General features: G+C 41.0%; 2 protein-coding genes across 2 annotated transcripts in view; both read right to left on the minus strand.

The window, feature by feature from the left end:
• mapk8ip3 (mitogen-activated protein kinase 8 interacting protein 3) overlaps nt 1–12665 on the minus strand; it is a 60627-nt gene extending 47962 nt beyond the window's left edge. The window contains exons 1-2 of the mRNA XM_084072400.1: nt 12117–12665; nt 1168–1288 (exon numbers count right to left, since the gene is read on the minus strand). Coding sequence (XP_083928526.1) covers nt 1168–1288; nt 12117–12422 — 427 coding nt within the window. The 5' untranslated portion in view covers nt 12423–12665. The remainder of the gene's footprint in view (nt 1–1167; nt 1289–12116) is intronic.
• A 1845-nt stretch (nt 12666–14510) lies between these two features.
• jpt2 (Jupiter microtubule associated homolog 2) lies at nt 14511–23998 on the minus strand. The gene is made up of 5 exons (XM_084072294.1): nt 23841–23998; nt 20873–21024; nt 19140–19291; nt 16438–16474; nt 14511–15952 (listed from the first exon to the last, which is right to left on the minus strand). The coding sequence occupies exons 1-5, from the start codon at nt 23891–23893 to the stop codon at nt 15675–15677; spliced, it is 672 nt and encodes a 223-aa protein (XP_083928420.1). The 5' UTR covers nt 23894–23998; the 3' UTR covers nt 14511–15674.

Genomic DNA, 23998 nt, shown 5'->3' on the forward strand with positions numbered 1-23998 from the left:
ACAAAATTAGATATCAAAACAGATCAATGAACATAGTTTCGTAATTTGATTTAACAAAACTGAAAAACAATTGATAAATACATTTACTAATCCAAGTAAGAAAAACAAAAAACAAAAGAAAACATCAAAAAGGAATTTAAAATTTCATTTATAATACAGTATCAATCTAGTCCGGCGTAGCATCACGTAGCTATATAAAAGTATTACACTACCCTTCATTACTAGGTAGATACTGATACATGTATTACTTATTAATAGAAAATGCATTAATCTATATTTAGAGCTATTTATGTATTTCATTATTCGACTGTATTCACTAGTTCTTATTTATGATTAGGATACTCTATTGTAATGTTTTATATTTATTTATTACCTTGGTTCTGAATTATTATTTTTTTTGGTGACTGATGCACACATTTTCAGTTCTTTATCCAAGCTGTTCCATAAACTTACCCCTTTTACAGATATGCATCTACCTTTTGTGTTGGTCCTTGCATTTCACCTCTTAAATACACCTGTCCCCCTGAGTTCGTACTGAGTCTGTCGCACTTTGAACAGCTCCTGCATGCAGGGTGGAAGTTTATTATGGTGGGCCTTATACATTATTATGGCAGTGTTTAGGTCAACTAAATCTTCTAATTTTAGAGTGTGTTTATTAATAAAGAGTGGATTGATTGGTGCTAGGTAGTCTGTAAATACAATATACATTACATTATGCCGACTCCGTTATTTGCGCCTGGAGGTGTGCCCGTGGGCGTGTTGCTGCGTTATCCCTAAAATAGCTATCTTCCTAACCTTAACTACAATGAATTAAATTACACCCTGAAGCTATAACAGCAGTGCCAAACCTGAGGCAGCTGTAAGCTGTAACGCTGGGTTTTCCTGCAGACAATCAAATGGGGGTAGAGTGCAGCAACTGAATACCTACAAACTTTCAGAATAGAAATGTTCTCTATTCTCTATAGAAATGTCCTTTATCCATATTTTATACGTTGGTGATCTACAAGCTCACAGCGCGTTGTGCTTGTACATCTGCTATTTTTGAAATTCTTTGACAAATGTCGAAAATGTTTGAATAAACATAAATCTTCTCTTCAATCAATTTGGGGGTCCTTGAGTCTATAGAGGTAAATGGATGAGTGTAGTTGTGCGTAGTTGTCCACTCACTCTGGTCAGAGTAGTTTTTGGTCTTGAGCTCCAGCTGTTTCCCCTGCAGCTCCAGAAAATCCACCTGCATCTGCAGCTCCTTCTTCTCCGTCTCCAACGTGTCCTCAAACTCGATGAATTTCTGACGAAAAAAAAAAACATTTACCAGAAATGTACACTTTGCAGCGCTATAGTCTAGAAAGCTAGCCAGATAAACCATCCCGATTGTCTTCTGCAGACCGGTCTGGCCCTAAGTGCTGGGTGGGCATTTTGCAGAATACGTGAAAATGTGTGCTTGAATGAAAAAGTCTTTGAATATATATGTGTTATTTTTTAAAGCAAACATTTTAAACTCAAATCTTTGCTTCTGGGTGGTCCCTGGAACAAGATATTTTGAGATGGGGGTCTGCGGCCAAATACATCATCATTTTGGGGGTCCTTGACATGAAACAAGTTTGAGAAGCACTGATATTATAGCAACATACATTTTTTCAAAAAAATGTCTTACTGATTTAAAAGACATTAGTAGAATCCCCAGAAGCAAAGATTTGAGTTAAAAAATGTTCGCTTTAAAAATATATATATTGAAAGATTTGCAAAAAAATTCACGATTTTTTCAAAAATCGAAAAAGTGGAAGAGCCAATCAGTGTCTGTCAATCACAGGGCCCTGAGCGCAGACGCTGATTGGCTCTCCCACTTTTTGGTTTCTGCAAAACGCCCAGTCGCCCACCCAGCTCTTAGGGCCAGACCGGTCTGCAGAAGACACAGGATAATGTGAATTCACGGGACCGGGATGGTTTACCAGGCTACTAGAGAGCAACTCTCCAGTTGAATTAATTGTTACAAGGTAATGTCACATATACCCAGCCATTATTTTCCCTTGGTCAGGGTGAGTGCAGCTGGTAGTAAAAAATGGACAGAGAGGTGATGCTAACCTTTTTCAGCCCTGGGACTGATACAGCAACAGTTGACTCATCAACCCAAGCTAAAGCATTAAACATGAGGAGCCTTTAAATCTGCTGCAATAGAATGTGTGATGACAATTGCTGCCATAGCTGAATGGGTAGAGGCCGGGGCCGTCTGGGAATCAGAAATGTCACTGGCTCACCCCGGTCTGCCAAGTGTTGGCGGACCGGGGGTCCGAAAGTGTCAAAGTGTCCCTGAGCAAGACACTTAACCCCTAACTGCACCCTGGGTGCTGTATCAATATCGCCCACTGTTCATAATACTTAGGATGGAGAAATGCAGGGGAGAAAATTTCACATATGTGCCAAGTATACAGCGACAAAAAATACCCCAAAAGGAGTGGGCAAATGTATTTAATTATTAAACTTTGTTGTAACATGAATAGTGAAAATAGTTGATATACAAGCTCACAATGTGTCACATCGCAACCTGTTGTATGCTTGTAGATCTGCTGTTTTAGATTTTTTTTTAGTGGCGCTAGCCGCTCTATACCTTTAGGTATAGAGCGGATCCTGCTCTATATTCACAATTCAAAGGGCTTTATTGGCATGAGAAAACATACGTTTACATTGCCAAAGCAAAAAGCACAATACAACAATACAGCAATACAATCAAAACAAAAAATGTACATTTGAAAGTCAGAATCTATACCTGACTTTGTCCGTGTTCACCGTCAACGCTCTGATTGGTCAGACCCGTCAACGCTCTGATTGGTCAGACCCGTCAACGCTCTGATTGGTCAGACCCGTCAACGCTCTGATTGGTCAGGTGCGTCACCAAAGTGATTGGTCAAGCTTCACGTGACACATGACTATAAACACATTATAAACACATATCGATGACAAAATGTATCAAAGGCGCCGCTACCTTCACACAGGGTGTGATTTTTTAATGTTTTAACGATTTAGAAAATATTTGCCTATAATATGCCCAAAATAGGGACCACAGGGTTCATGTGGTTAAATCTAAATGGCCTCTAGGTGGGAAGAAAGTAATATTTGGGTACCTAGTATAGACAGTAGGATGGGCCTATGTCCTACTCCTCTCTGAACTACAACAGTGCCTTAAAATAGCTCAATTTGTCTCATATGTAAATTTAGCTAGTAAGCTGTCAGGAAAAGGCAAAACATAAAAAGAAAAGCTGCTCACAAAGACCTTCTTTTTTCCAGTGCCTCAAGGACACTGAGCCTTAACTAGTTTAAACTGGGAAAGCATTTGTGTAACCACTTAAACCATTATTTTATACTTTGGCAATTCAAAATTAGAAGATATACAGCTTTTTGAGCTTGTAGATCTAGTTTTGAAAAAAACGTGAACATTTGTGAACAATACAGTATACATATTTTTAAAGCAAAGATTTTAACTCAAATCTTTGCTTCTGGGGAGGTCCCTGGAACAACATATTTTGAGATGGGGGTCGGCGGCCAAATACATATAATTTTGGTGGTCCTTGACATAGTAACCACTGATAGAGTAAAATACTTTTTTCAGGAAACTGTTAGAATTTAGAAGACATTTTGCAGAATCGGAACCTCAGGCCTTAATGAGTTAATGCTGTAATCCCCCAACTGCAAAGACAGGGATATGCAGCTGATATGAGCACACAGACCACAGACACAGGACCAGAGTAATAACACTTGAAACTAATAAAGGGCACTTCTATCCCACTGATACTCCCTCATCTGACATAATGGCCTTAACTGTCCGGAGAACAGTCCATAACATGGACAACTGATTTTTCCATTTGACCAACCACATCCCATTTTAATATTTACATTCTGTGTATATTCTTCTAAAACTAGGTCCGTTTCACTTCTCTTTACACAGTACCAAAGTAAACTAGCCCTGTAAACCTTCAAAATACATATGAAACTCAAGATTAGCTTTTGCATATTATCAGCTCTTAAAAGCACATTCTGTACGTATGTGTGTGTAAACGATATACATATTTCAAATCACTAAGCTGACAAAACCATATCGGGCAACCCGATATGCCTGGATATGGATTTTTAAACATGATAAGAATTCTTATGCATGCTCCACAGTAAACTATGTAAAGTTTGCACTGTTAATCCACTGGTCATGATTCTGTCTGATGAAAATAATGAATACTTCAGTTCACTCTAAATAGACAAGAATGATACGTAGCTTGCGAGGTTAGTTCAGGCAGTCGAGAGGTTACACTGCTCATTACTATGTGGTTGTATACAGTGTTATGCAAGACCTACATGTCATGCACTGACGTGGCAATCAGCTGACCAATTGGTCGGGTAATTTAAGCTCACCTAAATCTGCGTTCCTTCCACTGTATGTGTCCCTGGTTTGTTGTTATGCAGCTTTTTGCTCCCACCGCCACACCAGCACCACCAGTGGCCTCTGCTATTAGTTCTGTTCCCCATGGAGGGTTGTTATTGTATATCTATCTCCCTGCTCTTAATGGTTAATGATGGTTGTCTAATTGTGCTGAGCAGGGAGAAAATGTAGCAGAGCCTGAACGCCAAGATAAATGATTATACCCACACTTGTATTCTCATTCTATAATAATATTGGTTCGATCTATTCCTGAGTTATCTGACTGAACTATTTTGAAGAGCTCTTCTGCGTATGTCAAGCAATGTCATAGTTGTCTAGAGCAGGGGTTTCTAAATCAGGGTCCACTTGATTTTTTTTTCCATGTTATATTATCATTCAAATCGTAGTTTTTTGCCAATTATTTGGGGGCCCACTTGCAATATCCTCATGGTCCACGAGTGGGCCCTGGTTTGGGAATCACTGGTTTAGAGCGGAATGGCAGTGCAACGTCACAAAAGGCATCAGTGAAGAATATTGTACTGTTTAGTTCTTCCTTCAGAGCAACAGAAGTATAAAAAATGGGATTGGTTTTCAAGATAGTCAAAGGGTCTCTGCCCTTAATGCCCTCATACCTGACTAACTACTTCATCAAAATGAGTGACACCCACAGCCACACCACTAGAGGGATGGTCTGGTATCAGCCACCTATAGAATAAACATTGGTAAATTATCTTTCCACTGCTCTGCCACCAAAGTGTGGAATCATGCCCTGACACCATGATCCCTTAAAAATGGGGATCACTGGCTTCCTTCGAAATAGGCTACTTGTCCCATAGAACGGTGATAGCGTTCACTTTTTTTTTGTGTTATCCTTTTAGCTCAAATGTCTGACTGTACCTCGTGCTGTTTACATTTCTGTTAAATAAAGTATTCCATCAATAAATCAATCAATCAATCAACCAATCCCGTCATGCACCTGCCTCCAGGGTAAATGTCCTACAGTGGTGCCCTTCAAATGCAACAAGCATCCAACTACTGTTTACGACTGCATTAAAAAAAGTATATAGTAATTGGTATTTGCTATTAGAATGGAGTGGAAGGAACGTCTGGTTTGGGGCTCTGGTTTGGGGCTGTGTGTCTAAGAGCTCACAGAAGAAAACTTAAATACACATTTGATTTGTGTTAAAGCTGCATTATGTAACTTGACATTTTCACCATTGAGCCAATAGAGCCTGCCTGCTTGCTCAGGGGATATATTTTGACCATCAGCTAGTTGAACTATTTTAAAATATTTTTCAAAATAGTCAAACATGGCTAATACGTTTAGGCATAAGGGGTAAAGCCTGACATTGTCTTTAAAGGGCCAGCTTTACCCATTTTAACCTGAATCCTATTGTTCTGTTTTGAGGAGCCAACCCAGGGCTGTGTGATGTTGTTTTCTCACTGCATAATATCTACACTATAGATTCTATAGTATCGCTCTTCCCTAACTTTTTTGCTTTTCCAAGTGCCTGGTAGGGAATGGCAGGGATTGTGTGGCATTGCTACTGTCTGTACCTAGTAGGGCAGCAATGCATTGCCAGTCATGGTGTTGGAGCAGGCAGTGATGTCATAAGCTAACTCAGCAAAGCCAGAAACACCTTACAGAGACTAACCCATTCAATAATCATTACTGTTAACCATTATTTTATACTTTGGGCTATTCAAAAATAGCTGATCTACAAGCTCATATCGTGGCACCGAGTGCTGCATGCGTTTTATAATGATGTTTATTATACCATGCAAACAAACACCTCGCTGTCAGACTAGGTGCCCGGACCGCTACACCAGCAGTCCGTGCTATAAATGAGGGTCACTTCTTAATGGCTTCTCGAGGTGAAACAAAGGGTGATGACGACGATGAAATCTCCGACAACCTACGTGAAACGTGCCAAAGTAAGCGCGCCATCTTACATAGGCTGGCGGAAAGCGAGCTCTCAACATACAGATCCACCACGCCATTTAAGCTAAATCAGCGGTCACGTGTTGGGAGAAAGAGCAGAGTCAGTGAAGAAGGTATCATACCAGAGGACAACCTCAGAATGAGAAGACAACAACTAGGACTAGCTACTAAGCCTGTCACAATTATTAACATGATCGTCTAATCGCAATCATTTGAGATAATCTTATTAATTATTTTTTGCATAATCATTTCCATGTTGAGAAATGTTCAAATATTTTGAAAGTTTTCCAAAAATAGTGGAAATAGCAGATCTAAAGCTCACAACGTGTCGCATCGCGATGTATTGTGGATCGGCTATTTCCACTATTAATGTTTTTCTTTTAAAGTATAAAGTTATCAAATATGTCAGTAATTTTTTTGTATATTTAGGTTATTTGCCATATCTGCCCTGTGCAACCTCAAAGCCTAAAAAAGCCAAACAGAAATGTAATTCTTCATTCATAATGTTCCCAGTGTTCAACGACAAAAAAACGACAAGGAAATCGTTAATCACAATTATTTGTGGTACATTTAATCAGCACGTAAAAATGTCATAATCGTGACAGCCCTACTATAGCTAACAGCTACTGTAAATTACTGTAATCCTGGTCACACAATGTTACACAAGGACAATCGTGGGACGGAGGAGAAGAGGCGTTTGCTTTTGTTTACCGTCAGGCTGAGTCAAAGAGGCCCTGTAATCCGAGACCCCCAGTGTTGTTCACCACTCCCTGCATCTCATGAGAGGAGGATGCACATTGGTGGGTTATTGCTGTTGTCTGGCCTTGAGATTCTCTCTCTCTCTCCCTCCCTTGGCTGGGTACTTATTCCTCCATGTCTATGTGTTCATTGTCTCTCTATATCTCACGGTTCACTCTCACGACTGAAAATGTCTGTATGACCAAATCCTAATGTGCGATTTGTGAATCAGTGAGAAAGGAGCCCCCCACCCCCCCTACACTATGATGTTTTAGTAACATTGTTCCTGCTGTTCTACATACTGCCAACCAGGGGAAGAAAATATCACAGATTGAGGCTTTAACCTTTGCTTTTATATGAAACATCCGAGACCAATAGGATTTTATGGAAGATGCTTCTGAACATTTTGCTAGTTTGACCACTTCAAATGCTCAAATCCTAAAATAATAACCGAAAATAGCCCATCTACAAGCTCTCAATGAGAGCTCTCAATGAGAGCTTGTAGATCGGCTGTTTTCGCTGCGCAACATGCTTCCATTAGATCATTGGTTCTCAAAGTGGGGTCCGGGGACCCCCAGGGGTCCTTGAGGGAGTTCCAGGGGGTCCCCAGCTAAATGATAGATTAGGCACCAAATGGACCCTTATGGGTCTGTAACTCTGAGAGTGTACAAATGGAACCAAATGGACACTAACAGGTCCATTTGGTTCCATTTGTACACTCTCAGAGTTAAATTGACATGATTTTACAACATAAATTGCAGTCCAAGTGATAGAAATGTCATTAAATGGGGGTCTGTAGCCCTAATGCATGTCAAACTGGGGGTCCTTGAAATTAAAATGGTTGAGAATCACTGCTAGAGCCATAAAAATCATCTCTTATGGGGGTCCCTGAGGCATATCTTTTCAAATGGGGGTCCGTGGGCTAATAAGTATCAATTTGGGGGTCCTTGACATGATAAAGTTTGAGAACCACTGCATTAGATGACATGCTGGCTTCTATGGAATCCAAATGCCTGAAATCAGTCGTGGCGACTGAGAACTTTAAATCCATGAGACTGCTTTCTCACATGCATTTCTGCCACAGGAATATGTTACTTTCATACTCTCTGCACACACTTTTTTTTTATGACCTGAACTAATTTATTTTTCTCAGAAACATCTGTGGCTCTCTGCCTCTCTGTGGCTCTGCCTGACTCTCCTCATAAGCACAAATCAGGTTACAAAAGCAGGCGTCCTCAATGTGCTCCTCTGTGTACTATTGATTTACCATGATTCCCCCAGCCCTTCACGACTCATCCCAACCCCCACCATGCTTCTCTGCCAGGCACACACACACAGCTATATCTCTGCATATTTGTCACATTAAAATTTAGCACCATCACTTGAGCAAAGATGTGGTGGCTTCCTTTCACTGGCTTGACTGAGTACTAGTTGTCGGAGCTGGATACTCCCCTACTGCACATACACACAGTGGTGGAAAAAGTACTCGCATTTCTTACTTAAGTGAAAGTATCAATACTGCAATGTAGAGATACTCTGTTAAGTAAAAGTACCTAATAAAACATTTACTTGAGTAAAAGTACAAAAGTATTGCTATCAAAATGTACTTAAAGTACCAAAAGTTGAAAGTACTCATTATGCAGAATGTCCCGTTTCACAAATTTTCAAATGTATAAAAATATTTTGAAAATAGACGCTCTACAAGCTCACAATGCGTTGCATCGCGACGCATTGTGAGCTTGTCAAAGATTCAAACCAATTATTCTAAAGTTTAACCACTTAAATCCTTTTTACTTAGTTGTCCGTGTACTTTTCGGTCCTATTCTTAGTTGACCGTATTACCGTGGCAACTAAATATCTTCCCCAAACACAGCCGATCTAAAAGTTACCTGTGTAGCCAAACTGCATGAGATGGTGTCAAATGAATTGACACATGTCATTTATGCCAAGACAAAACAAAACAAAACACAGAACTACCATATCCATTGATATAAAAGTATAGATACTTTGTAGGTCAAGGGTTCCCAAACTTTTCAGGCCGTGACCCCCAAAATAATCATATTTGAACTGGGGACCCCCCACCCTGACAAGCACTTGGAGTTGTAGGAATTGAGACATAGATTACATTTAATTTGACTCGGTTTCACAGATAAATAGCCGAACTACAAGCTCACAACGCTTCGCAATGTGAGGCATTGAGAGAGCTTGTAGATCAGCTATTTTCACACTTTCTTGGGTAATATTTGACAATTTGGCAAATGTTTAACAATTTGTTATAGTATAGTTTGTTGATTAATATTGACGCAGTAATGGTCTTATTCTTCCACTTCAGAGGTATTAGAAAGGTCTAGGTCATTAAATTGTCATATCAGAAATGTGCAGATACCCTGTGTACTGTATGTTGGTCTGTTTAGCAGACTCTGGTGGCTCGTGTGAGACAACCAAGGCATTGATGCGTGTGCAACTGTGTAATGATAACTAATAACAGATTCATGAAAAAATAAAATCACTTTTGACCGCAACAAATAGCATAAGTAGCGATATGCTTATGGGCTCCACTCTATGCTATGGGGGCTGCTGGGGAAACTGGACGACAGAGGCAATTCCGCAAATAGACCCCATGGCCAGTCATTTGGGATCAATATAAGTAGGAAAAAAGGCCCTATGTTATTTTAGTCTGGACATGTCCTTCAAGCATATCCTCTGGGGACCCCCCAAAATAATTTGGGACCCCCCTGGTGGTCCCGGCCCCCAGTTTGAGAACCACTGCTGTAGGTCATAATACACACCTAAAGTCTGCATTCACAGCCACAGACTTTGCTGGGGAACCTAATTGCTATGGATACCATGACCAACACATCTTCATATGGAACATGTCATATCCATGTTTGTCAGGGAGGCAAAGCATTGTCCATTCTGCACATTTATTTCTATGGCCGATATGTTACAGCATTTTTTATACTTGGCTTTGTAAAAGTGGCATGTACAATTGAGCAACATCTACAGTTTCAATGTTTAGATGCAGTGTTATTTAGGCGTTAATTATCCCTTCCCCCAGCCGGATTTCTGTGAAACTAAACAAATCTATAGAACCACTGCCTGTCAAAGTTCTAACTTCTCACCCCCTACAGTTGTGTTTACTTATCTCATCAGCTTGTGTGCAGGGCCCAAATATATATTCACCTGTTTCCTAGGCTGTGTGTGTTCCACTTCCTGTCGGATTTCATTGGATATCATTAGTCATCTGACCAGTTTCATTGGATTTCATTGGATCAAATCGACAGGAAGTGGAACACATTAATCCCCTGCTTTTATGATTTGTAGCACTCAACGTATGATAGAGGTGTGCAAAAACTTCAGTAACACTATTGTTATTATTACAGTAGTACTAGTTAAAAGATTACTTAAGTCCTAGCCAATGTTGCAGAAACGGTGCGGTCAATTAGACCGCCGTGCCAGTGTGCTCACTACATGCTTAACACTATTTCACAACTCTCAACTGAAAATTCATAAGTTTTCTCTTGCCAAATAGTAAAAGCAGATGAATATGTCAAAAAGCAAATGTGGACTTTTATACAAGACATTTCTCTGGGAAACTAGCCTATCATGGCATGATTATGTTTGGACTGTAAGTCTTGCTAAAACCTTTTTGGGAAAGGATGGCAACTGGATATATTGGATGTGAGGATGTTGCCTTCCGTCAAATTTGACACAGTAAAATCCTCAGTGCTAATTTATCCATGTGTAACTCTGAGAGTGAACAAATGTAACCAAATGGATCCATATGGGTCCATTTGGTTACATTTGTACACTCTCAGAGTTTATATGACTTACATTGACACTCTCCAGGGCTTTAGTCCAGGGGTCTTCAACAAGGGGTCCGGGACCCCAAGGGGTCCACAGAGCTACTACAGGGGGGCCACTAAATGTTTGTGTGATAGGAACTTTTTAAAATGTATTTTTACATTAACCACTTGAACCATAGCATTCCTAATCTGGGTGGAACTTGCCAAAAATAGCTTATAGATCTGCTATTTTCGGAGAAGAGATTTGGTGTAGTGGGAAAAAAGAGTTTACTAAGTATTGAGAGTTTAAGTGGTTAAATTAACACACTGATGACAGTGCTGTCAAACAAGTCTATGAAGAAATCTATGAAAAAGTTTCATCTGCAACACAATTCTATACAACATGTAGTGGGTCCCTGCTTCATCTCTCTCTCTCAACTTTAGTCAGTGGTTCTCAACCTTTTCAGAACATATTATTATATTGCAATAGGGACCCCCCACCCTGGAATGCAGGAGTTGAGGCATTCAATTTTGTTTGACTCGGTTCCAAAGATAAATATATTTAAAAGAAAATGTGCTTCTTTCTTATATAATTTGACAATTTGGCCAATGTTTGACCAGTTTTTATAGTATAGTCTGTTGATTACTTTTAATGCAGTGATGGACTTTTTCTTTCTTCATTTCTTTCTTTTGAAGGTATTAAAAAGGTCTTAAAAGTCCTTAAATTGTCACTTCACTGTCATCTGCAGACCCCCCCAGAAATCATGTGCGACCCACAGGTTGAGAACCACTGAACTAGTAAGGGGTCCTCGGGCTGAAAAACGTGGGGAAAAGACCCCTGCTTTAGTTGGTCTGTATATCAGTGGTTCTCAAAGTGGATTCCAGGGACTCTCTGCATGGGTTCCTTAGGCCTTTGGGGGTCTAAATTGACCCTCACAAGTCAAGTCTGACAGTATACAAATGGAACCAAATGGACCACAGTTGAGGGGAGACATTGACATTTTTAAGTTTGAGAACCACTGCAGTTGTGTATCAGTGGTTCTCAAACTTTTTCATGTCAAGGACCCCCAAAATGATAATGTATTTGGCTGCGGACCCCCATCTCAAAAGATATTTTGTGCCAGGGATTTTTCAACAAAAAAAAAGAAAATAGCCAAAGTATATGAAATATGGTTAAAGTGGTTCAAATGATTGTGACCCCCCCCCCCCCCCCAACCCCCAACCCCCAAGGACCACTTGAACCCACCTCCTCCGCCTGCTTCCGCAGCGCCTTCTCCCTCTCGTACTGGGTCATGAGCTGCTCGTTGTCCTCCTTCAGCAGCTCCAGCTCCACCTCGTGCTCCTGGTTCTCCGTCAGCACGGCGTCCAGGTTCTCCAGCACGTTGACCACCAGGGGCATCAGCTCCTTCACCACCTCCTCGTCGTAGCTGCGGATGAGCCGCTCGAACTCCCGGTAGATGCTGTTGGCCAGGCCCGACACGCGCTCCGACATCACGGACACGGAGCCGTAGTCGTCCTGGTACACCACCTCGTCCAGCTGTAGCTCCATCATCTTGTCTGGGTGGATGGTGGTGGTGATGATGATGTGGTGGTTTCAGGTTCCTGTATAGAACAGCTGCCGGGCCTATGATACTGTACTGTATTATGCTAGGCTATGAGGGTTATACGATCCAATCAACGTCAAAGAAAAGGGGGGGCACGTAATCACAGTCTTTTCCACTTCTAAATCAAGACAATGGTATTTATGACATGTTTCAGCCAGGACCGGGTCCGTTACAATATAAACACCTATTGCCACAGAGCGTGACGACGGCTGTGTTTACAGCGCATAACCTTGAAGCAGGCTGGTGAAATATTTAGGATCCTATATTTTGATGTAAAGAGGGAGGCCCCCTCCTCCTCCTCCTCCTCCTCCTCCTCTGCTGCTCCTCGGGAACCAGCAGCTTCGATGAGAAGAACGGTCCTCAGCTACCGTTTCCCCCTCGACGTCAACGTCCAATCCCGGGAGCGATGCTGCGCGTCGCGCTGTCCAGCCTGTGGATGTTGTGGGTCGGCCCTCGCCGAGTCCATACCGAATAATAATGCACCTGCTGCCTCTCTCTCTCTCTCTCTCTCTCTCTCTCTCTCTCTCTCTCCCTCTCTGTCTCTCTCTCTCCCTCCCTCTCGCTCAGCAGCAGCCGCAACGGTGGATCCTAGCCATTATTGGTAGACTCAAATAAATAAATAAATATGTAAATAAATAGATGTAGAGGCGCTCCCTATCCTATCCCCCCCCGGTAGGCGACGCCCAGTTCGCCACTTCACAACATCATTTCTTCCTTAATAAATGAATGCCGACGATGTGTTGTCACACTCACAGCACGGCAGCAGCAGCAGCAGCAGGGCCAGCGATGTCTCCCGGCAGCGCTACGGGGGAACGGAGCGGAACGGAACGGAACGGACGGGACTCTCCCTGGATTCTGACTATGGACGTTGCCAGCTGAGAGCTGGCCGTGTCTGTGCTGACGTCACACAGCCTGCATTGAGCACGCTCCGCTCCCCGGGCTGCCTTGTCACCCACTGTTGTGGCTGTGCTTTAACGCTATGGGCCGTGCATCTCAGACGTTTCCATTTCAAGGACCCCCCAAATTGGGATATCATACAGGTCGAGTGGGCACCCGCACCTAAACATGGTGGGCACATCAATGTTAAATTGGCATTTTTTTTCTTCTTTCCAAGATGTACATTTTTTTTTTTTAATAAATAAAAATAAATGTAGGCTATGCTTTGGGAAATGGTCGGAAACAAATAATGCTAAAGTATACATGATTTGAACATACACGATATACCATTAACTTCTTGATTATGTCAAATTACTGTTTTTTTTTTTTATCTCTCTCTTCCCTAGTAGGCTACACACACACACACACACACACACACACACACACACACACACACACAGTGCCCTATGCTAGTGCTATGGAAATATTTTGTGCAGATTTACAAGCTCACAAAGCGTTGAGATGAAATGCATTGTGAACTGCTAGATGGGCTATTCTAAAATAGCCAATGTAGCCTATAGGTTAAGTGGTTAAACTGATGTTGATGCTATCCTTTTGCTGGGGACCCCTGGAACTCCCTCATGGACCCCACTTTCAATAATAAATTGGAACTTAAGAGTTAAGTTAGAATTCTCAGGGGAAACTATGGAGGCGGATATCTCTTGGATGAGGTCGTCAAACATGTTATTTTAACCACTTAACCAGTCATATATTATGTTTTGTTGACAGGGGTCCCCCAGGGCTTGTTTCTTCACTTAATCTGTCCTACAGTGATAAGATCAGAAATGCTGAAAATCACATTTTACAATAAACTTTGATAAGTAGTAGACGGACACTTATATTGTACTAAAAGGTTTTGGAACATCTTATGTTTATATCTGCCTGCTAGTACACTGCAATAGCCTGGATGACAAAATCACATATTATCCCCAGCGCTCCTGACTCCTGGGGAGATACCACATTTCTCTTTTGGGTCTAAACTAAAGGTTAAGACTCAAGACAACTTCCACATCTTCTGAACTGTACCATTATAGTCAGACAGACACACAAGTTCCACATCTTCTGACTGTACCATTATAGTCAGACACACAAACTCAAGCTGCAAAATAACATTTTTATTGCAATACACAGGTTGTTTTTTGTCCTTCTGCTGTGCTCATTGCCTGCCAGGCACATCAACACTCAAGGGAAAGGCTGGCACTTGAATACCGTGAACATGTGCAGTAAATGAAGTAAGTCTGTGAAAACATCAAGTTTTGACACCTTAAGTCGGCCATGCACTTTTCCAGAGTTCACTTGTGTTCAGCCGTTTTAATTTAAAACATAAACAGAGGCCTACCCTGAGCGAGGAGCATTTTCTCTCCAGAGCAAGCAATGATGACAGAGCAGAATACCCGCAAAATACATTCGGCCTCCACACGTGACAAAATGAAAATGTAATTTTTGAGGAAACAGGCAGCTTTGGAAGTGGGCAATGTCGACCATCTTAGTTTAAAATGTTGGTGTTGCTCCTTGATCAGTGTTCTAACCTGACAGCAGGAAATCAAATGTAAAACTTTGTAAGTCAGTGAGAGTGATACTGTCATATGGCAAGGTATCATTTGTCAACAATAAGCTTACCCAGAGCTTTTATTTGGCATAATCCCTTTGACGGTTATTCAATAGAGGTCAAATAAACATTTGGTTGCAAACATTACCATTGGATCAACTCTCTAAGGCATCTTAAAGCATTACATAGATGGGACTACCTACTCATAGTCAGTATGATCTATGGAAATGAAGGTGACAATAAACATTAGAGAACACAGGCCCACTTAAAAAACTGACTTTTGTCTGCACATTGCCCAAGAACACTAAACAAGCCATTAATTTGTTTTATTTGACATAACCGTGCCTTTGACCAACATGGAACTTCTTGAAAAAGTTAAAAGTAACCGTAACATTGAATGACTGAACTATGTCAGTTTCAGTAATTAGATTGAAGACAGCCTGTTTGTTGATTGTACGCATGATTGTTAAATGTTTCACAGAATGTAAAAGCTACAAACAAAGAGAGGGCCAAGGATTGGGGCAAAAAGTGCAAGAAGTTATGAACAACAGTCATAATCGGGAATTCAGCATAAGGGGCTAACATTCCTGATTGTACAGTTGAAATAAATGGAGGGGAAAGGACAAATATAAAGTTGGAATGAGGTTGAGTACGACAGCCGACAAGGAGAGGTGCACAGACAGAAAACAAGGGAGAGTGTCATATGGGAGGGTGTTCAGTAGAAGACAACACTAGACTTTCCTCCTGGAGGGTTGAGGACCCTGTTGTGAGAGCGAGGCCGGGGCCCCAAGTGGGGTTCGTGGTCCTTAAGCTCTTCAGCCTGAGTGGTGGAAGGGGAGGACTCTGGCTTAGGACAGGCTGGGACTGGGGCAGGCTCTACCTTGGCCGGGACAGGGACTGGGGCAGGCTCTTCCTTGGCTGGGACTGGGGGCTGGGCAGGTGGGCAAACAGGCACTTCTTTTACCTCCACTTGGCTAACTGTGGCCTGGGGCACTTGAAGAAACAAGAAGAAGGTGTAAATGTGGAATACCTAAATACATTCAGAATTTGTATCAGAGACCAAATTATAAAAAAGCAGAACTACTACTAACAATAATAATACTTCTCTCAGCTGATGTGCACAACTTTGCTTTTAAACTAATGATTTTGTGAAGTCCCATAGACTAAAATGCAAGCATTCAACAAGAAACTTTGCAATATATTCAAGTACAATTCAAGACTAATCATCTAAAAACCCCACTAGCAGCAAGGCTGTACTGCTCCTTACACCCCCTGATGTTACTTTTGTAAGCTTGTTCTTGACATGTCTGCAAGCGCCCTCTTGTGGTTATAACTGTACTGAACAGTTCTGACATTACATGCATTGTGTGCATCCTTTTCTATGCAAAATATAATAATTGAATTTAATGGGGTTAATACAATGAATAATATAAATCTATTAGCAGAAACAAACTCTGTAGAGTGAAAAAAAAACTCACCTGGTGGTTCAGGCTCAGCAACCACACTTACATTTTCCTGAATATAAAAAAAAAGATGTAAGAAAACAAGTTCCTTAACATTTATTTATGCATTTGTACAGCTTTATCAATCCTATGCGATACAGAATAACCATGACCAATTATGGTCAGCATATACTAACTCCACTGAATTAGATTTCCTATTTTGACTGGGTAGTTGTCATCACTTAGATTTATCATTTGAATTATTCCCTCTAAAATATTCTAAGTATTATGGTAAAGGGTAACTAAACAGAACATTTTTCATCATGGTTCTGATAGCTTTGTGGTTTGTATGCACTGTAAAGTTTGTTGTGCACTTCAATTTCCACTCTCAGCTTAATGTTACCCCACTCTAATCAAGGGAATGTTACACACTGATTTCTGTTTATATCTAGCACTTGCAAATTATTTATTTTTGGGGGATGACTATATTCAAGTCTGAGAGCAGGCTAAACTTAATGCACATGACACCAGTTTTCTGGTTTATATTCTCAACACTCCCCACACCCATCTCTCACACACACCATCTGTGACCAGATAACACTGCAACCAATTATCTACTTAAATTCACATCCCCATGGCAGACACTTTCATAAGGAGTCTGCTCAGAATGTATGAGTGATTGAAATAATTGTGAAAGAAATGGGCAGCACCTAATTGCACTACATGCTAACACCAGTGTACACGATACACTCCCTCTGCCGGCCTAGGGAGAGCCCAGAGCCGAGCTCATGCCTTCTTCAATGCATGAGAGCTAAGAAGCCTTCTTATCACCTGACAGGGGGATTTTCCCCGGTTGGACGTAGCCACAGATTGCTAATATATATATACAGATTGCTATTATAATTTCCCGCGACCATCCCACCACCCTCCCCTCTCCCTGACAACGTCAGATGGATGTGCATTTGTGTATTGTCTTCATTAAAGAAAATAAATGCTTTACATGTTTGAAAGTGCACTGTTACTGTTATATGAAACCCATAAAATTCCCCCCACAAACACACACATATTAATCAGTTTTATGCTAGATGTGCTCAACATTGTAACAGGCCTTTTATTTATAAGGTATATAATTTACCACTATAGACTCTAGTGCAGGGGTCTTCAACCTTTTCAGGCCAGGGACCCCCAAACTGATGGGGTGATAGGGTAGGGGGTAGGCCACCACATATATCGTATATTTATGTATAAAATTGTGTTTTATATGTATAAACAATTAAACATGAACAAATGGTTGCCTGGAGCCTGCTCCTACCCACAGGTTTTCCCAGTAGGTGTGCAAAATACCTTTTCTTTCTCTACAAAATATGTATAAACATACCATGTTATTGTGCATTCAATACTAAGCTATCAAAATATGTCATGTTATGTTTAAAGACATATTAACATTTTTGAAAAAAAATTAACAAAAATTTTTTAAAACGTTTTTTTTTTTTTTTTTAATCAGACAACAATTTTGCGGACCCCCTGCAGTACCTCCGGACCCCCTAGGGGTCGCGGACCCCCTGTTGAAGACCTCTGCTATAGTGTGTTTAGCATGAATGTTTAGCAAAATGTCATGATTCCCAAATCATACCCCATCAACCAAGATAGTTAATAACGGATGATAATGATTTCACATACTATAGTCAGAATCTCAGTTTATCAGTTTTTAGAGCATCATAGTTAAAATCTATTAATATAAAAATATAAGAGAGCCCTCTGTCTCGTGCGTCAGACTGCAGATGGACTCTTCAGATATCTTCCCAAATATCGCGAGAGTTTGTTAAATTAGTTAAATGATTTAAGTTACATTTCTCATTTGCGTCCCTAAAAAAAGCCATTTTAGTATGAAAATCTTGTACATTTTGTGTGTCTTGTGGCTATCGGGTCGAATATTTAGTTCAGTAAGCATGGAGCTAAAGAATGGTTCAGAAAATGTGTTCACGTTCAGTCTCCCATTGGAATCAATAGACTCCAACCTGCTTCCTGTCTCCTAAAAAAGGAGTCCCCCTACTTCACGCAGATACGGGAAGTAAACCGGAGATCGCGACTCTTGCCATTTCCCTCTTGGACGTAGAGCATGGAAGGAACACGTTTTTCCAACCAGTTCCTTTCCCCTCCATCAGGCGCCCCGGCTGATCAGGGGGAGGCAGTATAGTGACCAGGATTACTGCATGTTTTTGTGAAGGTATCTACCCTAGGGGACACGGGGAGAACATGCAAACTCCACACAGAAAGGCCCTTACGCCAATCCCACCTAGGGTATGGGCACTGATGACGCGGAGGAGAGGACACTCCCACAGCTTCCCCAGCGGGAATCGAACCCAGGACCTTCTAGCTGTGAGAAGACAGCGCTACTGACTGCGTCACCGTGCCGCCGATCCTCGCTATTTTCATACCATGAATTGTGCCCATTAAAAATCCATGTTAATCGAACAGATCGCCAGGGGGTGGCAGGAGTGGAAACAGTAGGGGTGTCATAGGTAAAGATGTACCATGCACAAGGTTAGCATACAGGGACAGAGATTTATTTGAGACTTTAACCTGCTATTGAAAGAATTGAATAAATAAAAGACCATTATCGAATAAATAAGCACTCGCACTGGGATCCAGGAACAGTAAGCGTAACCCTTAAATGACTGAAATATACCTAGTGTACAAATACACACTATTTTACTTGCAGCAAAGCTTTTCCTAACCTTTGGCTTGTTGGGGTGGCCTTGGACTGGGCTTGGTTCAGGTGTGTGCTCTGGTCCCCCGAAAATGTTGCTGGAGGGTCCTCCTGGAGGTACAGGCTTCTGTGCCTGAGCTGGAGTGGGAGGATCCCCAAATATTCCACTACTCTTCCCACCTATAGCATCAAAAACATAAAATTCGAAATATATTAAAATGTGTTCATGTTATTTTGCAGTTGGGGAGGTATTGGCTATCCATCACTGTACATTCATTTCTGCATTGTTATTGACATTCACATTAAGGCTCATTTATACTTGGTTGCACAACAACAATGATGTATTTTCAACTGAAAAAAGTTCATGAGGTGCGTGATAAACAGACTCCCATTATGGATGGGTGTTTGGGCATGTCTTGTACGTTTGTACACTTGGAAGTGTTGTGAGACATACGGAGTCCGCGACTCCATGTTGTTGACAGAGACAAGCTTGTTCATTTATCATTACATAATATATCTCAAGTTCATTTTACGGGCACTGGATCAGATCATCCTTGGCCATCAGCCGCTGGGGTCATGCTTTGTAAACAATCCACAGTGCATGCAGCGCTACGTGACGTCGACTTTTTTGTGTTATCCTTTTAGCCTAACCCATTAACACATTCCACGCCAGAGTTTAATATCATAATGTACTCACCAGTGATTTATTGTTGTTTTTTTCACGTCGCCACAGACCTCGCTAAATACCTTAAGATCGTGCGTTAAACTGTTTGTAGACACACAGGGTAGGTGTGCGAGTTGCCCAGAGAAGACCGTTTCGATCGGCGACATTCCATTCCGACAGGTTTATGTTAAACAGCGTTCAGCGAGGAGAAAAAACACTCGGAGATAATGGCCGATTAGGGGAAGATTTAGAGCGAGGGCGGGTGGGAACGAAAATCTCCGGATATTTCCATATCCGGGTGTGCTACAATGAAATGTGTGACTGCGAGAGAAGCCTACAATGAAATGTGAACCTGCGAGAAAAAAAAAAAAGACCACTTCGCGTAGAACTACGCGACTGGCACGCTGCGCAATGATTTAGGTTCGCGTAGAACTACGCGATTGGCACTCAATGTGTTAAAACCGGGAAAGCATCGTGTCATTTTTTATTTTTGCATTGGCTATTTAAAAATAGCTGACATACAAGCTCACTGCTATTTTCTAACATTTTTTTAAAATATTGAAAGTGTGAGAACTGCTGATTTAGAAGGCATTTGTAGAATCGGCCTCAGGTCTTAATGGGCTAAATGTCTGACTGTACCTTGTGCAGTTTACTTTTCTGACTTAAGTATTCAATCAATCGATTCCCAACTAAAGGACGGATTTAGCGTTGTCGGTAAGTATAAGCAACGCCGGCATTGGTTCCAATTGTAGGCCTTTTTTTGTTTTGGGCAGCACGTTCATAATGACATGTACTGGTTCAGTCAGTCCACATAAAATCAAACCAGTTTAATCTTGCACAATGTAAAATTCCAAATTTGAGGACATCTGCATTTTATAGGAGAAATACACAGAAGACACAGTGCCCAGGGTATTTTCCCCATACAATGAGGCTGAGTATTTTCTTTAACATACATATTAGAAGAACTTCGAAGTTCGAGGTCAAGATGGCAATGAGCGAATAATTGTACTGAAGGGGTCTTGTCTTGACCACTTTCCTGGTCATTGAGAGAGCCTGACAAGCCTGCCTCTACTTGTCTGTCTGGCTAGTAGTCTAACCTGGGGGATTGGAGCGTCTGGGTCCTGCCTGGGGCTCTTCTGCTGGAGCAAAAATGGTGGAGGCCGACTTATTGGCCCTTCTTGATGGAGAGACGTCTTCCTCATAACCACCAAATAGGTTACTGGAGGCACCTCCTGGAGGCCGCAACACTCTGCAGACAAATGAATAAAAATACATTAAAAAAAATACTTGTCATCTATACCTGTCAAATTAGCTCCAGCATTTATCAAAGGTTGGGAACCTGGCCAAAGCAGGAACAGTACATTTAATGTGTGCTTGTGTAAGTAAGCATGCGTGAGAAATGATGGCAGTCTTAAAACAATCAACCAAATGCATTGCACTCAGAGGAAGAATCAATTGCTTATTATACTTGTTCTTTGATGTTTTATTTTTATTGCACTGTCATTTTTAATTGTACTTTTGACACTGCTGAGGCAGTGACAAATGGGATCTGAAACATGTCTATTCTTAAACAATTGCTTAACTTTAAAATATTTCAAGTTAGATTCGATATGTCCACACAGAGCAGAGTGCCCTTTTTTGGTCCATGATCAACAATGTACTCAAAGCTCAACACTATGATGACATATCACATTTATGTGACGGGGGAAAACATGACGGTGTGTTCCAATGAAAGGAGGATAATGGTCTGGATGACCAGGATGACCAATACCATCCTTCAGAGGCGGCAGTGGCTCAGGAGTTATAGTGGCCATCTTGGAATCGTAATGTTCCCAGTTCGATACACGGCTCCACCTGGCTGCGATCGAAGTGTCCTTGAGCAAGACACTTAACCCCCTAAAGTGCTCATGATGAGCAGGTTGGTGCCTTGCATGGTTTCCTCTGCCGTCAGTTTGTGAATGTGTGTGTGAATGGGTGAATCTGAAATGCAATGGAAAGCGCTTTGGGGAAAGGCACTAAAGAAATAGTCAATTTACCAGGCAAAACTACACAAAAATAAACGAAACAATTCCTTCTTTAAAAGTAGGCTAGTAGTCTTCAAAAATGTCTACTGTGCTCACTACTGCCTCCCACGGTGCCTTTTGCTAAAGAAAGCAAAGCAATAACGGTTCAACCCGTTGTAAAGTTAAATGGGCCTATAATAATAGTTTTCCCCGTCTAAAATCTATTTGAAAGCAAGACGGTTAACAGGGAGGAGTACAATTTGCATAGGAAAATGAGAGCAGAGAGAGGGACATAACAGTGTTACAGGGACGTGGTGTTATGTAGTCGACGCACCAGCGATGTTTTGTGATGATGTGATAATGCCTTGGAGTGACAAAGCACGTCATGCTATGCGGAGATACTTTCAATGGATCGAGGAGCCTTTAGATTTGTCTTCACTTCATTCAAAAAATAAAAAATAAATTGTTCATAGACAGCCAATTTCAATGGTCTTAAACACAATGTTAGAATAGAAACTTGAGCTTGGCCACAGCGCCGTCCTGAACAAGCACACAGCAGCCCTCTCCGCGGGCAACGCCTGGTAGGTGTTGTGTCAAATGTGGTATCCCCGTCAGAATCAGTTTCCCATCGCTTCATTCCATTTGGATTTACATGTGAGAAAATAAAACACGTTGACTGATTTACCACTCGTTTAACTATCAAAACGTCTAGAAGCTCTAAATAAGCAGCTCTCAATTTAACGTACAGATAAAAGTAGCCTAGACACGAGGCCAATGTGGCAAATTCTCGTATATTAATACTCTCTCAACCGATGAAGAATAAATACAATAAATATACGCTATAAAATGAAAAGCGTAAAAACTAAGGAATATGATGGGGGTATGAATGTTGTCCTTTAGTCCCTGTCCACAATATGTTTACTAGAAAAGTATAGGGAAACAGATTCTGACGGGTTACCAATGTTGGCACAACACCTGTTCCGTAGATGCTAGATAGCTAGCTAGCTAGCAGTGGTGGTAAAAGTACTCAAATGTTTTACTTAAATAAAAGTAACAATACTGCAATGTAGAATTACTCTGTTATAATCAAAAGTCCAGAATTCAAAATGTACTTGAGTAAAAGTACAAAATAATTGGCATCTAAATATAATTATAGTATCAAAAGTAAAAGTACCCATTATGCAGAATGTCCCATTTCAAATGAATAATGTATACAAATCTCTAGAAAATATATCTATTTTCAAATAGCCAAAGTTTAAATAGGGCTGAAGTGGTTAATGTATGTTTTAATAATAATAATCCAAATCTACAAAGTAACTTTTCTAATATATGAAATTTAGTAAAAAGTACAATATCTGTCTCTGAGATGTAGTGGAGTAGAAGTACAAGTACTGAAAATTGGAAAGACATCAGTAAAGTAAAAATACCCAAAAATTGTACTTAAGTACATGTACTTAGTCACTTTCCTCCACCACCGCTAGCTAGCTAGCTTAGCTAGCCAGAAAGCTCCAGCTGAACCTTGCCATAAACACGCTAAGAGACAGTCAGTCCCATCAGACATCATTCTAACACCAACCTAACAGTAGCAGAGGACTGGGGTGTGAAGTTGCCGAATAAACCCAAGCTACGAACCAGAGGCCAAGAGAGAAACAAGCTAGCAGTGGTGGAAGAAGTACTCACATTTTTTACATAATTGTAGTGGAGTAAAAGTACAATATTTGCCTCTGAGATGTAGTGAAGCAAAAGTACTGAAAATCGGAAATACTCCAGTAAAGTAAAACAAAAAAAACACCTCAAATTTGTACTTATAAGTGCAGTACTTGAGTAAATATACTTAGTTACTTTATACCACTGCAAGCTAACCGCTACGAGCTAAAAAAAAAAAAAAAAAAAGCCACAAGATTAGCTGGCAAAAAAAGGAGGGCGACTGAACTTTAATTAAAACAGCGCAGCGCTGACTTGGATGTAAATCCTTTATAGTAACTCCTCCGTCGAGTGAAGTTACAGTGAACCGTCGGGCTCGATGTTTATTATTACTTTACTTATTATTATTACTTATTACCTCGAGCTGGGCTTGTTGCTGTCCAGACCCTGGAACATGTTTGTCGAAGTCATGGTTTTCGTGTCGTCAAAACTCAACAAGACGAACAACAACTTCTCTCTCTAAAACCCAGACCAGTTTAACCGTCTCCTGTACGTGTGTGTGTGTGTGTGTGTGTG

This window comes from Gymnoscopelus microlampas, assembly GCF_963454915.1.
Source record: "Gymnoscopelus microlampas genome assembly, chromosome: 11".
NCBI classification, from domain to species: domain Eukaryota; kingdom Metazoa; phylum Chordata; class Actinopteri; order Myctophiformes; family Myctophidae; genus Gymnoscopelus; species Gymnoscopelus microlampas.

Excerpts from the sequence above, each read along its gene's own strand:
- jpt2 (XM_084072294.1), bottom strand. The coding sequence starts at position 23,893 with ATGACTTCGACAAACATGTTCCAGGGTCTGGACAGCAACAAGCCCAGC. Across the intron at positions 21,025-23,840 it reads AGCAACAAGCCCAGCTCGAG|AGTGTTGCGGCCTCCAGGAG; the intron begins GTAATAAGTAAT and ends ATTTGTCTGCAG. Across the intron at positions 16,475-19,139 it reads GCCACCCCAACAAGCCAAAG|GAAAATGTAAGTGTGGTTGC; the intron begins GTTAGGAAAAGC and ends TTTTATATTCAG.